The sequence below is a fragment of the Pleurodeles waltl genome, chromosome 1_1 (assembly GCF_031143425.1).
Source record: "Pleurodeles waltl isolate 20211129_DDA chromosome 1_1, aPleWal1.hap1.20221129, whole genome shotgun sequence".
Lineage (NCBI taxonomy): Eukaryota > Metazoa > Chordata > Amphibia > Caudata > Salamandridae > Pleurodeles > Pleurodeles waltl.
The window spans coordinates 950,349,053-950,364,835 of NC_090436.1; the positions used below are offsets into that span (position 1 = coordinate 950,349,053).

A 15,783-nucleotide genomic window follows, 5' to 3' on the forward strand; every position below is an offset into this window, starting at 1 on the left:
GCAGTGGTAATGTGCCCAGAGTAATAAAAACAGCATAAATTCCAGTACACAGTCAAAACATGGGAAGCAGAGGCAAAAAAGACAGGTGAGACTACACCAAGGATGCCAGGTCTAACACCGCCTCTTCCATTTTTTACCTTTATTCTCTGGCTTCTAGTGCACTTTCTGCCCACGAGGGGAAGAGTGGGTTAAATCCCCATCCACCCTTGAAGAAGGGCAGAAAAACTATTGGGGACATTTTAGAGCAGGGTCAAGGCCTGACACCACTACATGCTGCCCACAACCGTTCATATGTCTACCTTTCTACCCTGGTATACAGTGGTCTTTCTCTCCCCCACACTGGAGTAGCAGTTGTGTATGACCACCACCCTAATACCACCCAATGGAGTCTTCCAACTCCTTTAAAAATAGAGCTCAGTCACTCCAGATAAAAACTGCCAAACCTAAGATTTATAAAGGAACTTAGGGGCAGGCCATGAGGCATAGTAGATCTCCATGAGGTATGGTTTCTAATTTATGCCATTGAGTCTGGTTGGTTAGTAAAGAGAAGAACCAGCTCTCACCTTGATCACTAAGACCAAGGCAGATTTTATGGCTGAGCTTAATCTGCAATAAAAGGTTGTGTCCAAAGCCTCTGAGACCTACTAAGAAATCAGACTTCAGATGTAACTTCATCTAAGATATTAACCACTTTCTTTTCTCACAATAACACAAAGCCCATTTTTGACATTTGTATTCTTCCCATTTTTCCCATATCCTCAGGATTCTAAAGGTGCCATGTAGAGTAACGGGCCAAAGACCATGCGCACACCACATTAACTTTATTTGGTCACAGTTTTCATTTGTTTCTGTCACGGGCACTAGACCAAGCCACACACATGGGGTAAATTTTTAGGTAACAAAAGTGTTGGAACACTTGGTGGTAGGAAGTTTGAGGATCCCACCATATGCTGGGAAATTTCAAGACATGAGAGGAAATCTGTTTTAACCAAAATGTATCGTTTTCAGTGCATTCTGGGTAGGAATACTTAGTGTTATCTACACATGTCACACGCCCGTGGACTCCCCTGGGTGCCTAGTTTTCAGAAATGCCCAGGGTTTGTAGGGTTCCTTGGTGACCAGCTGAACCAGGGCCCAAATAGCATGTCTATTCATAACAACAAGTATGAGAAAATTGGGATTTACCCTTCTCTACCAGTCCATATGTCAAAAATGCACCCAAATTAATCAAAATTTCCTCTCACTTGCCATGGGGATGTTCTAGGTCAGAAGGAAGCAGAAAGACTGTTGGGGCATTAGATATGGGGAAGTAGAAAGACTGTTGGGGCTTTAAATATGGGGCAGAGACCCATATCATGGGCACACCACCCCAATAATATTTCTCCATAATTATTTTCTAAAAAAACATATCTTTTGTGTTTACTCCCATTCTTACCTTTGGGAGTAGTGAGCAGAAGGACTGTGACGCCCATTCTGAGGTAAGGATCAGGGCTGAAGGCTACTATCTCTATAGTGTTTTTCACCAAATAATCATAATTAATTTTGTCCAGTTGGTTTTCTGACTTCCCCCCCAGGGGCATATTGGGGGTAGCCCCACCTAAATCTGTTATACAGAGGCAAAAAAAGACAATTTGGCCCATTCTCGGATGGCACCATGGCCCAAGGTCATGTTTGGCCCATCCACCCCCACCTTTTCTTTTTTATTGGCCATCTCCCCTTGTGCTTAAGGGGGGAAAACTGATGGGACCTCTGTGGGATTGGAGAAAGTCCAAAGCTTGGGTGGGCTGCCCCACCCCTTCTTTTTTTACCACTGTTTATTGATGGCCAGTGGAGTTTTTGCTCCCCTGGGGTGTAGGACATGCTGCCATGAGTCTCCAAATCTGCCCCTTAGGAAGGTTAGAAAAACTATTTGCGATACTGGCATGGAGGCAAGCTAGATGCCACAGTGCCTTGCCCACCTCTTCCTTTCTTTAACTTTATTCTTTGGTGTCCAGAGTGCTTTCTCTTCACTAGGGGAAGATTGTGGTAAACCTCCAATTCACCATCAGGAAGGGCAGAAAAAATGTTGGGGTCATTTGTGGGTAGGAGGTCAAGGCCTGATGCCACAGCAGCATGTCCAGAGCCCTTCTTTTTTCTAGCTTTCTACAATGGTGTCCAGTGGACTTGCTCTCCCCCACACCGTTGGTGGCAATTGTAGATAACCCCTCCCCGTTACCACCCTTTGGTGATTTTTGTTTATTTTGAAGAGCAGCACTTGCCCTTGCCTGGGGGCCACATTCCCCACCTTGGGGTGTAGCAGGTGGATCTCTTCTCTGGGATCACACTACTGCAGGGGTCCTCAAAGAGGAATCCACCACGGAGAGCTAACATTTAAAAGGCAAGATTGTTCCCTTTCCAGTGACACCTCTCCTAAGAAAATCAGTCCTGACTTATGCCCCCTAGCACCAATGGAAGTGAAAGTAACATGAGATGATTGGCTTATTTTACTTTCACTTTTACCTTAATTACATCAGTTCCCCATGCATGAGCATCATCATTGAACACAAAACAATGGGCTGTTGGAAAACTCTTCCCCAGTATCCCGGCCTGAAACTAAGAAAAATAAATCTCTTTGGTGAAAGCACCAGAGGTATTTCCTGCCTTCACTGCTAGGACATAGTGGATAGGTCTTTAGCCTCTTAGAGGTTGTGTTAGGAACGCATCAGAAACATCGTTAGCATTGAAGCTATTGAAGTCCTACAAAAGGTAAACAAGGTCAAACGTGAATAAAATGTTAAATTGGATCAAAAGGCAGAATGTGCTACAAAAATTCTAGGAAGGAGGTGAACAAATAGGTATATTATTATCCTTATTATTATTATTATTATTATTGTTACTAGTTATTACTATTATTATTATTATAGAATCATAGTCAGCCATTGAGATCTGTAATATGATAGGATAATAACAGACTCAGCAAAAATACATGACATTTTTGACATATTGTACTATGGACTACACTCAGAAAATCAGTCAAGTGATGGCAGTAAAACTGGGAAGTTTCTAAATAATTTTGAAATCTCAAAATTATCTGATTAAGTTAAAAAAGACTTGATAAGGAGCGCTCAACTCCATATTGTTAGAAATTGGATTACTGGTGGATGGGGGTGAAAGCTTACTCACACAGCAACCCCCAAATTAACCTGTGCTTAAACCTCTGGTAACTTGGCACACAATCAGTCAGGCTTAAGTTTGAGGTGATTTGTAAAGTATTTATGCAGCACTTCAAACACAACACAAAAAAACCAACACCAAGTATCAGTAACATTTAATAAATCATTTGACACCAAAATGACAAAAATTCAATTTGTAGAACTGGAGATATACAATTTTAAAGATTTAAGTGAAAATAGCGGGACAGCTACAGGGTCCCAGTTAGGCCCGCTGAACAAGAGTACCTTAAATCCTGGTTGCAGAGCATTGCTGAGTTGGGTATCAAAGGTGAGCTGTGCAGCAGCGATCTAGCGCCAGTGAGGAGGGATTTAAACGAAGGGCTTGCGATGCGAAGTCCTGCATCAAGATGCATCACACACTGGCTGGTTCCGAAGTAGCTTTAGGGCTTGCATTGTCGTGGAGGATGCTATAGATGAGGGGCTTGTAATGTGAGGGCCTGTGTTGAGAATGTGTTGCATAGTGGTGGTCCCTGGAAAACTGTGTCTATCCGAAGTCCTGCACTGGAGATGAACCACGCAGAGGTCCCAATGCAGAGTTTGATGAGGGTGTGTGATGTACAGCAGCTACGGTGCAGAGTTTTTGGTTGGCGATGTGTCTTGCTGCGGCTCAAATAGGTCTCTTAGGCTGGGACCCCAGTTGGGGCTGGAAGAGCACCTTCAAGCCACTTCCAAGGGTCCAGGCTTGCGGTGGCAACACTAGTGAGGGTAGAACTCACACCTGGCAGAGTCCAGGGGTTGTGTAGGAGATGGAGGAAGCCTTTTCTCTCCCTAAGACTTCTGATTAGAAGGCCAGTTAACTAGTACTTGGAGTCACTCTGGTGGTCCTGGGTTTAGGATGCAAGTCTAGTCCTTCACTCAGGCAGCAGGGCAGCAGAGTTTGGGTCCTTCTTGCAGAGCAGCATAGCAGTCCATCTTCTGAGTCTTCCACAGGTCCAGATGTGTACTGAAGAGTTAGGGTCCAAGGCCCAACATTTATACCTTGTTCTGTTATTGAAGTAGGAGAAGGTTCTAGAGGTTTCCACCCCCAGAGGTGCTTGAAATTTCCTGGCACCCTGTTCTGGCCCCAGATTGTCTGGGGTCACAATAGATTAGTTTCAGACCCCTTTGTGACATTGCTCAAGCAGCTCCTCCGTGATGTGTAAGTGTGGTAGGTGAAAACTACCCCTCCTCTTTAATTCAGAGTGGCCCTTCCTGGCAACACCAAGCTTCCCTTTGTTTCACTGTCTGGGAGCAACACACTAAGACAAACTGCTAACTATACCTAGTTATGTGACTCAGGATACAGGCAGCAGACACCAAATGGAATGGGACAGGAAAAACCCAACTTTCTACACAGTCGACAAAAAGGGAGTTGAGCCTATGTATTGTCAGTAAAGTTTGGCCACTATAAAATACATAACAGAAGAAGCCAGTACTGACATTAATGTTCTACTTAAATCATTCATAAACAGGGTCAAGCAAATTAATTAATGTGATGCCTTTTCTTTCATTCAATTGCTATACCTTTTTATCAAAAACATTTCCTATACAGAGCTTAATTTTGAATCGCTGTTCTGGACCTATAGCTATGCTTCAGAAAAGAAGCATCAACTAATTAAAAATTAAAGTACTGGCTCCTCTAAGTCTTCTCTTTGCTTTTGTTAAAACTATTAAGGACTGTGATACTATTTCCCTTTTCCCAAAAATGTTCTTTTTATTTCTAGTATATATGCTGTTCATTTTGTAAGTTGTCAGGTGAATCACACTACTGTTTGCCTTTTATAGCGAGAATGATATTACATGTACTATAATTTTGTTTGCCAGATATGTGGGCTTCTAATTGTCGGTGTTGTTTAAAAGAAATTTGATAAAAAGGTATACCAATTGAATTTAAGAAAAGCAATCACGTTAATTTATTTCCTTTACCATATTTATGAATAATACAAGTAGGACATTAATATAAGTACTGGCGTTTTCTGTTTTGTAACTTTATAAAAGTGTCATTTTTACAATTATGATTAAAAATCAGACTTAATCATTAAAGAGGGTTTTTAATCACAGTTCCACAGACTCTAAAATTGATGTTTCCACCTGCTCCCAATTGAATGTTATCACTTATTAAATGTATTAAGGAAACCCAATGTTATCCCATGGGAGAGATAGGCCTTGCAGTATTGAAAAACACATTTAAGAGTTTTCACAACCAGGACATGTAACCGTAAAGGCACATGACCAACATTTTAAATACACTGCACCGTGCCATCTCGACTGGTCCGGGTCGACCCTTGGGGTGACATATATGTATTAAAATGGAAGGGGTAACATGGAAAACAAATTATTTTACTATGCCAAATGGCAGTTTAAAACTTAACACACAGACTGCAATGCAATGGCAGGCCTGAGAATTGTTAAAGGGCTAGCTAAGTGGGTGGACAACAATTGCTACAGGCTCACTAGTAGCATTTAATTTACATGCACTAGATACATGTGGTACCACTTTTCTAAGGACTTACAAGTAAATTAAATGTGCCAATTGGGTCGAAGGCATGTTTAACATGATTAGAGGAAAGAACACAAGCACTTTAGCACTGGTTAACAGTTGTAAAGTGCCTAGAGTTGTAAGGCCAGCAAAACAAGATTATCAAAAGATGGAGGAGTAAGGCAAAACATAGGGGGAAAATCATCCTAAGACTGATAGTCTAACAAATATGTTACAGAGGTTACTATAAAGATGTTTAATGGGAAGGTCCAAATTTGAAACATAATTACATTTTGTTTTGAATTCTAAATGGTTATGGTCGTAATGGTCTTAATATACATGTTTGGGAATCCACGTAGCTAAAACTGTTGCCTTGCGATACCACTAATCTTATAGTTGGAGGGGACTGCAATTAGGGAATGGATCTTTAACTGGATCGAAGTTAAAATTTAAAATATGCACCCAATAAAATGCAAAAACCGTTTAGGAAAGCTATGTCCTCTAGCAGGTTAATGGATGCATGGCAAATGTATAACCCCAGCGCCATGGAATATGCTTTTTTCACTGTTTCATCATTCCATATCTAGAATTAATTAGATATTTATTGGCAAGAATCTCACTTAGTCATTGACTAATGCAGAGATTGGTGCTGTTCTTGTCTCAGACCATGTCCATGTTGTCATACATTTAGATGTCAAATCAAATAAAACATTCTCTTGTAGATGGCAAATTAACAATTTCTTGTTATAGGACAATGTATTCAGGAATTATTTTGAATAATTTGCCATAGAATTATTTGATATTCACAAAATCGAAGCTACCAAGTTTAGTGTCATTTAGGATTTGTTAAAGGGGACAGCAAAGGCTCATGTTATTACTTACATTTCAAAAAGGAAAAAGAAAGCTTTTAAGGAATTCAGGCGGTCATTCTGACCGCGGCGGTCGGCGGTCGCCGCCCGGCAAGCGGTTCCCGCCGAAAGACCGCTCCGCGGTCAAAAGACCGCGGCGGCCATTCCGGCTTTCCCGCTGGGCCGGTGGGCGACCGCCAGAAGATCTCCGGCCGGCCCAGCGGAAAAGCCCCTGTAACGAGGAAGCCGGCTCCGAATGGAGCCGGCGGAGTTGCAGGGGTGCGACAGGTGCAGTGGCACCCGTCGCGATTTTCACTGTCTGCAAGGCAGACAGTGAAAATCTTTGTGGGGCCCTGTTAGGGGGCCCCTGCACTGCCCATGCCAGTGGCATGGGCATAGGCATGGGCAGTGCAGGGGCCCCCAGGGGCCCCACGGCACCCGTTCCCGCCATCCTGTTTCTGGCGGTGGACACCGCCAGAAACAGGCTGGCGGGAAGGGGGTCGGAATCCCCATGGCGGTACTGCAAGCAGCGCCGCCATGGCGGATTCCCTGGGCCAGCGGGAAACCGGCGGGAAACCGCCGGCTCCCCTTTTCTGACCGCGGCTTTACCGCCGCGGTCAGAATCGCCCAGGAAGCACCGCCAGCCTGTTGGCGGTGCTTCCGCTGCCCTCCGCCCTGGCGGTCATGGACCACCAGGGTCGGAATGACCCCCTCAGTCACTTATTGCAACTCATTAGAACATGAATATTATTTTTCAAACAATGAGGATACCTTAACCTTTCTCACCCAAGCAAACTTACAAGTCAATAAAAAAATCTATTAAACATTGAGGTGGTACTCTATTAAAAAATTAATGCAAGATGGATGTCGTAATAAAGCTGGAAAATTGCTAGTAAATAATGTAATAGTTAAAAAGCAAAAAGCAAACTTTGAAACAGTCACTGATGTTAATCCTTACATACATTATAAAAACTCTGAAATCCTTGAATGTTTTATGGAATACTACATTGAGTTTTATACCATTGAGCATGCTCTGTGTGCTGACACCTTGCATGACTTCTTCAACTCCATACCTAAAACTCCAGCGTCTATGAGACTTATCCTCGCTAGAAAAAGATTAGTAATTAAACAAATATATGAATCCTTTTCTATATTTCCAAAAGATAAAATTCCTACTCCAGATGTTTTTTTTGTTAGCGTTTTGCTCCCAGTTCGCAAGAATTTGGTACCTAAGATCATGATGCTGGCTAAACATTGTCTTTCCAAGCAAGGGGCATGTTGCTTATTTTTAGAAGCAATCCTATGCTAAATACCTAAAAAAAGCTATAGAGTGTTCAGCCTGTGAAAATCATAAACCTATTTTTCTTATTGATAAAGGTTGTGACATTTTCCCTCAAATTACAGCGTTTTGTACTAATGAGTATATACCCCATCTACATTCCTCATCTCATAAGCATTGACCAACCTGAGTTTGTAAAGAGCAGAAGCAATGGTGGGACATTAGCACCACCAGCCCCCATGGTGTGCGGGGGGGGCACCAAGGTCCAAGGGCCCCCCTCAGCAGCACGCAGTCATGCACTGGCCAGCACTGTGCACGGGCTCCTGACTTTGTCATGGGGTGCTGGGGGGCCCCCTCTGTGTACTTTGCAGGGGGGCCCACCAAGTTTAGTAACGCCACTGAGTAGAAGCATTTCAGATTAATCTAGGACCTTTTTAAAGGTCATTCGCAGTGCTTCAAAACACATGGATCCATTGGTGGCTGTAACTCTTGATGCTGAAAAGATTTCTTTATTCTGCGCCCAAGACCTCAGTTTTTGTCAATGGAATGCAGTTCCATTATTCCTAACTTATAGAGGTATTATAGTGGGTGTCCCCTTTCTCCCCATTACTTTTTATATTATCCTTAGAACCCATTTTGGAGACAATCTGCAAACCCAATACTTTTATTATAAATAAAATACTGCGTTGACCTGGATGCCTTTGTCCAGGTGTACCGTTCACCTAAAGTGGAGAGCTGGAGAACAGAGAAGACAAGTGGTTCCTGTTGTTTCCGAGAGAGGGCCAAATGACATAAAGGCCCATATTTATACTTTTTGACGCTAAACTGCGCTAACGCAGTTTAGCGTCAAAAAGTTTTGCGCCGTCTAACGCCATTCTGAAGCGCCATGCGGGCGCCGTATTTATGGAATGGCGTTAGACGGCGCAATCAGACCGGCGCTGCCTGGTTTGCGTGGGAAAAAACCACGTAGACCAGACAGCGCCGGCGTAGGGGGAAAATGGCGCATGGGCGTGTTAAAATGGGGCAAGTCAGGTTACGTCGAAAAAATCGTCTTAACCCGACTTGCGCCATTTTTTAACGACGCCCATCCCCCATCAACATGACTCCTATCATTGTAAAGATAGGAGTCATGCCCCCTTGCCCAATGGCCATGCCCAGGGGACTTCTGTCCCCTGGGCATGGTCATTGGGCATAGTGGCATGTAGGGGGGCACAAATAAGGCCCCCCTATGCCACCAAAAAAAAATATAAAAAATAAAAAATTATACTTACCTGAACTTACCTGAATGTCCCTGGGGTGGGTCCCTCCATCCTTGGGGGTCCTCCTGGGGTGGGCAAGGGTGGCAGGGGGGGTCCCTGGGGGCATGGGAGGGCACCTGTGGGCTCATTTTGAGCCCACAGGCCCCTTAACGCCTGCCCTGAGCAGGCGTTAAAAAGTGGCGCAAATGCGCCGTTTTTTGCCACGCCAACTCCCGGGCGTCTCTTTTGCCCGGGAGTATAAATACCACGTAAAGGCCTGGGAGTCATTTTTTAGACGGGAACGCCTCCCTTGCATATCATTAACGCAAGGAAGGGGTTCACGCTAAAAAATGACGCACATTCCGGGAACTTTGGCGCTATTCGCCTCTAACGCCATAGTATAAATATGGCGTTAGTTGGCGTTAGTTTTGCGTCGAAATTGCGTCAAAAAAAACGACGCAATTTCGGCGCAAACGGAGTATAAATATGGCCCAAAGTTTTTCTGTGAAAAAATACTTAAACCATGTGATTGCAAAACACAAAGTCCATAGCTACCTCTCTGAAACTCAGACTGTTACATATAGAGTAGAACTGTGTAAAGGGAAAACCTCCACCTGAGAAATCATGGAAAGTCAAAAACTTCACCTCAGTTGGAGCAGAAATATGATTCACGAGTTTGGCCCACTTCATTTAGTTGAAGTTGCCACACAAAAACTGGTCCGCGAAAATGAGCTGTTTTTCAGCTCAAGTATATTCTTTCCATAAACAGTGAGACATCCTGCAGATTGCATTTTATTAATGGAAGACCTTTGAAAACACTTCCAAGCAAACCTGATAATCATATGGACCATGTGACGTAAACTCAAGCGTTGCTGAAGTGCACGGAGGAGCTATTTGGGCACCACGTTATATACAATAGGACTTTGTTACTAGTTAGTAAGAGGGTCCTACTTTTCTTCATTTGCCGCAATTTCTTTCCAGGATTAAAACAGCCTCATTTTTCAGGGCTTTCCCTTAGTTCATGATAACCTCAAAACCCTTTTTCCTGCTCTAAGGCAGTTTTATTCCATCTAAAACCAGAAGAAATCTTTTGCAAAACATGCCTATTGACTTTTGCTGAAAAAAGAACAAAAAGCTGCATAACTATACAGCATTATAGTATTATATTGAAGTAACTAAAATTTCACTGCAAATTAGCCCAGCCAGCAGCTTAGTAGGCCCCTAACACTTGCGAAGCAGTGCTCAGTTTGTAACAATGTAAGCCCAGGGGTAAACGTTTTTTCTTTGTAACCCGCTCTTCCTTTCCCATTTCGTCACTGTTTTCCTATATTTCTTTTCTTTCTTTTTATTCCTTTTTCTAGGTCATAGACTAATGCTGAAAAATATGTCCCAGTCCCCAGAAAGCGAGTGCTGATGCTCACCACCCGCAATCACTACCACAAGTTAAGCACTGCTTAAAAGAAAGAATTTAACATCATTAGTTCAAAGTGGCCAAGAACCTATTCAAAAGTCAGCGGGGGGATGTTGGTGGTAGAAAGAAAAGCATTAGGCTAGCCAATAAGAGAAGAGAACGCTGGCTTGTGGGTGGTAAACGCATTGAGATGTAGTTTTTATTAAAGGGGTGAGACTTCAACTGTCTCCTAAACTGGAGTAATGTTGGGGCAGTCAGGAACAGTGCACGGATTTTGGGGGCCCGGGGACAAACGAAATTTGGTGGCCCCTGTTTGAAACAGCTTTCAATTTATGATCAACTTTCAGCTCATTCCGTCTTTGGTAAGGTCTCTGACAGTGCACAGAAGCACTCGTCCAGATTCTAAAGTTATTCTATCTAATGTATGCAGAGATAGTGACGTGATTTCAATATTGTAACAGCAGCAGCTTACTTACATTGTTGGAGACCTATTCGTGGTAATCAGCGTAAGACTCTCTGCAGAACATAGGTGACACTATCAGGGGACCCCTTGAACTGGGGCCATGGGCCAGAGCCCACTTTGCCCATGCCTTAAGACACCTCTGGGGAGGTCCTAATGGACACGGGCACGTAGAGCATGGCTTTGAATCGTACCACTGCTAATCGTTTACTACTATCAAAGGCTTTCGATGTTCCAGGTCTCCGGAAAGACTGTGGCCCGAAGCTGGTGGCTGATTACATGGCAAAGAAGTTTAATCTGGACGAGCTGGTGACTCATACTTTACCATTGGAGAAGATCAATGAAGGAGTGGAACTGTTGCGCAGTGGGAAATGGTAAGTTATTTTTCAAGTAAATGTAATAGAAAGTGTGCCATGAGCACATAGAGAGGAAAGGCATTTTCAGTGCACTTTTATTTGCAGACGTATGCAGTCTAAAAACATAAGGCATCTTTTCTTAATACTTCAGAGTTTTTCCTAATGGTACAGACAGCTTCAAACGATGAGATACATTGTGTTTTAGATATTTATATAGAACAGCATACCTCTTCAACAGTAATTTAAAGCTATAATTCCATTTTTGGTTTAGCTCTTTTAAAGCGCCAAAATGTACACCGGAGATTTATACATTTTTTTACAATACTTTGGCAGGTACAGTATTCCGACTACACACTGTTGAGTCTAATGTTGTAACTATCATATCGGCAAATATGAGACAATACATGATTTTGTAACAGTGCTTAACCCTAATAATAAAACATCCATGAATATAATAGCAACAACCAGTACTCCAGGTACAATTAACCTATGCTGGTCTTTGGTAAGGATACCCATAATATCTCTACATTCAGATCATTAGAATAGAATGGCAGCAAGTAGAGATATGAATTCTGCAATGTTTCTACCTGTGCAAACATAAAAACTGATATTGTGATTACACAATAAGATTGGCTTTATGTACAGCGGTCTTCGTGAGTCATCCCTTGCCCCACTCATCTTCTTCTAGAATGATAACCCTGCTCTCCTACTGGATGCTTGGCCCTATGGAATCTTCATAATTCAATAACTGCAAATTTCATCAAAGCTCAGTCTATCAAAATTCAGTGAAGTTAGGTTCATAGGCACAGTTCATCAACCTGGTGAGAGACAGAACGCATGATATCAGCCGGTTTTTACAGTAGTCAACAGAAGGCAGTCTCATTGCCCTCCCCAAGATAATCTCGTGGGGGGACAGTCATGTTCGCTGATCAGGAGTACTTTGAAAACTCTATAACACCAAAGGCAAAGCATCTAGCAACTTCAAAGACGTAGACATACACACTCTGGCAAGTCTGGACTTCATCGTTCCATTTATCTCTTCCACAATGTCAGAAGCCTCCTAGTAATTACAGTGCAGTCACTATTTCACCTGAAAAGCCATACACAGCTTTTCGGGAATTCATTATTAAAATAAGTCCCTCTTTCTCACTCCAGAGAAACAGGGAATCCAAACCTTGGTATTAATTCATGCAGCAACAGCTTGGGAAAAGCAAGACCTCCTGGTATTATTCAACCCAACATGAGAAAATACTTAGTCTAACCAGGACATATCTCAGCCCATTACAGATAGGCACTTTAATGAAATACAACTGCATTCTATTGTAGGCATCTCCTTATGTGACTCACAGTGACTGGGGTTCTTCTCCCAACATTTATCTGCTTACAGACCACACATCTGTGACACAGACTGTCAACCATGATCCTATTCTCGGATTTGACCATTTCTGTTCGAACAACCTCAAAAGCATGTCCCTCCCAATATGTGCGGGATCATGAAAATGTCTAGCCATCAGAGACAACAAACTGTCTGGCAACACAGGTATTCCATTTGCTAAAACCCAAATCTCATCCTCATTCGTCATGCATCCTACTTTAACCCAGCCCTGCTGTTCAACCTCTGGCACTTCTTCCTGCAACCTTTTAACTTCCTCTCAAGTATCATCAACAGACAATAAGAAATTCAAGTTAGTCTCATCTTGAGACTCATTTGAATATTCTCCATTCAATGCATGTGGCACATAAGCACAATTCTGGGCACCTTCATCAGCATACCGATGCTGTCACATACTCACTTCCACTCCTGTGTGCTGCACATTTAACTTCAGCAATCTCATGAGGCATCTGCAATACTTCAAGCAGTTTCATAACATATTCACATTCCTTATTGGAAACCCTGATGATGCCATAAATCCCCTTTGTGACCACAACTGTCTGAAGTCATAGACAATACCAAAGCCCTTTTGACTATCAATAAAATGGTAACTTTCAATTGGTCTGAGGCACAGCAGGTTCTGCTAAGAGTGACCAGTTCAGCCACTTGAGCAAAAGTTACTCCTCAAAGTCAAGAGGCTTTAAGTACATCTTGGACACTGCTGGCAGCATAAGCAGACACATTTTCTTCACCATTTCTCAAGTCTTAGCCATCCACAAGCAGTACATATTTGGGCTCTGCAAGGGGTTGACCCTTAATATCGAGGTGTGGCTTGATGCACAAATCCATGACACTGAGACAGTCATACAGCTTCAGATTCAGGAAGGGGTAACAATGTAGCAGGACTGAGGCTTCAACACCTCCTCAACATAATATTTTATGTTTTACAGTGCAAAGTGCATCCACACTTCCATTTTGGCCACGAGGGGGCATCTTGCATAGGAAAATAACTGTAAATGCAGAATTACTCTTCTCGCATAATTCTGCATTGTCTTGTGGAATGCTTAGATAGTTCCACTGAATTAAGGTGCATGGAATTACGCGAGTTATGTCCAACCCTACTTTTGGGCATCCTGGAATTCTCCAAAATGGATTCAACAAAATCATGAGGTTAACTAAACTTGACATATGCTAGAATAATTCCTTAACAATACCAAAACCATTAATACATCAAAATAATTGCACCCATTATATGAGCAGTATAGTAACCACCATTGTCATGGTTTTCATAAGTATATGTCTGTATTTTTTTTACCGGAAGTAACAACACAATGTGTTCTACAAGTTATCATTAAGATCTGGTACTGATTGGCTTCCAAGGCTTTAGTAATTGATGCCAATCCACATTGTGCTCTGAAAATGTGGAATATGATATGGACAGTTTAACGGCAATGAAGAGAAGAAGGGTTGAGTTTCAAATTCAGTCTTTTAAAGAAAAACACAAACATTTACAAAGACAGTAGGTCTGGTCTCATCGTGGTAGTGCAGTGGTTACTTTTCAAAATTACATCTATAGGAAGCATATGAGCAAACAAACAAAAGAAAATATGCCATAACCTAAAACATGGCCACCATGTTTTTTCAATAAAAATTGTTATTCAAAAAATCTTTCAGTGATATGGATGCTTCACATGTGTTACTTTAAAAAAAAGTACTCAGTTTTTGTAAAGGTGATAGGAAGAAATCATCACCCAAACAAGCAGTCAAATTGCAGACAATGTCACAATGTGATTTAAATGCTGTATATATCAACTTAAACAGGAAAGAAGAAGCAAATCATCATGAAATTAGGCACCATAAGGGCAGTCATAAAGATAACATATAAAGATAATATTAAGATGCAGACTCTAAGAGAGCTTTGTCACTGAAGAAAAAGGATCAGTTTTGAGGAATGTGGATAAATGCACACGCTTGAGCTCAATGAAGGGAGTGAATGGGTAAAGTGAGGTAAACTATTGCCCAATGCTATAAGCTCCGGTGGGAGGAAGTAAAATATGATTGACAATTCAACAAACCAAATGGCGAGGCCTGTTGTGCAAAAGCCCTTCTATGTATGCATATGATGTAATAGTCTGGCGAAACTTCAAAAGCTGACCTCAAAAGCCATACCTAAAAACTAGCACCCTTGTTTACAAGTCTTATGTCCTCCTATCATTCTCGAGGGTATAGCGTTATTTTATTCAAGTCACTGATACAACTTTCATTTTTATTTACAGTATCCGCTGCGTTGTGACATTTTGAAATCCTTTCGATGGAAAATACAATCAACAGAAACTGCTTCTACAACAAATTAAATTGCTCATTCAGTTTCTTGATTGACATGCCATGGACTGAATGACTGTAATTTGTTCCAAAATATATAAAACATAGAAAATATGAAGGTTGCGTTGTAGCTCAGAATCAAGAAAACGTAGCGATTGATCGAGTGTGCTAATGATTACTATTTAGATAAATTTGCATTTGCAGCTTTCAGATTAATAAAATACTGTCATATATGGGAATTTATCACGCATAATTAATATTTGTATCCTTTTATATTATACAGCTGTAAAGCACTTTCAAATCATGGAGACTCTAAATTGCATGAACACGTTTAATACGTTATGTAATTAATTATTGAGAAGAATAATGCCTGCAGGTCAAATTTTATTACAGGTGATCTATATTAAAGATATATAAATATTGCGGTCCTTGTGTCATCTGTTATGAGATGAAAAAACGAGAACCATTGTTGCCTGGTAATAAGGCAAGTGTAAGCAAAATACGTCTATATTCTACAGCTAAGAACGGAGCATTGCAAAAACAGAGCGAATGGGGCAAAACATCTTGCCCGGATTTACTAACCTTTCGTGCAACGTGACAAGGGAAAATGCTGCACTGCGTCTGCATCTGTACCAAGCAAATCTTTTCCTATATGGGTATGGTAAAAACATATTAAATGTTCTTTCCCATTATATAAATATGTCAGAAGGTACCTTTAATGATAAGTCAGGGAATTTGTAGGAAAGACCATTGGAGGGACTAATCATGTGTGCACAATGCATCTGCACCTTCTATTCACAAATTCCTATCATGTACTTAGTGCACGA

At 41.8% G+C, this 15,783-nt stretch overlaps 1 protein-coding gene across 1 annotated transcript in view; it reads left to right on the forward strand.

Annotated features, from left to right (window-relative positions):
* The window catches only part of LOC138289776 (alcohol dehydrogenase 1-like), a 260,138-nt gene extending 244,775 nt beyond the window's left edge, over positions 1-15,363 (forward strand). The window contains exons 8-9 of the mRNA XM_069230196.1: positions 11,145-11,280; positions 14,911-15,363. Of these exons, the coding sequence (XP_069086297.1) occupies positions 11,145-11,280; positions 14,911-14,935 (161 nt within the window). The 3' untranslated portion in view covers positions 14,936-15,363. The remainder of the gene's footprint in view (positions 1-11,144; positions 11,281-14,910) is intronic.
* Positions 15,364-15,783: the final 420 nt, after the last annotated feature.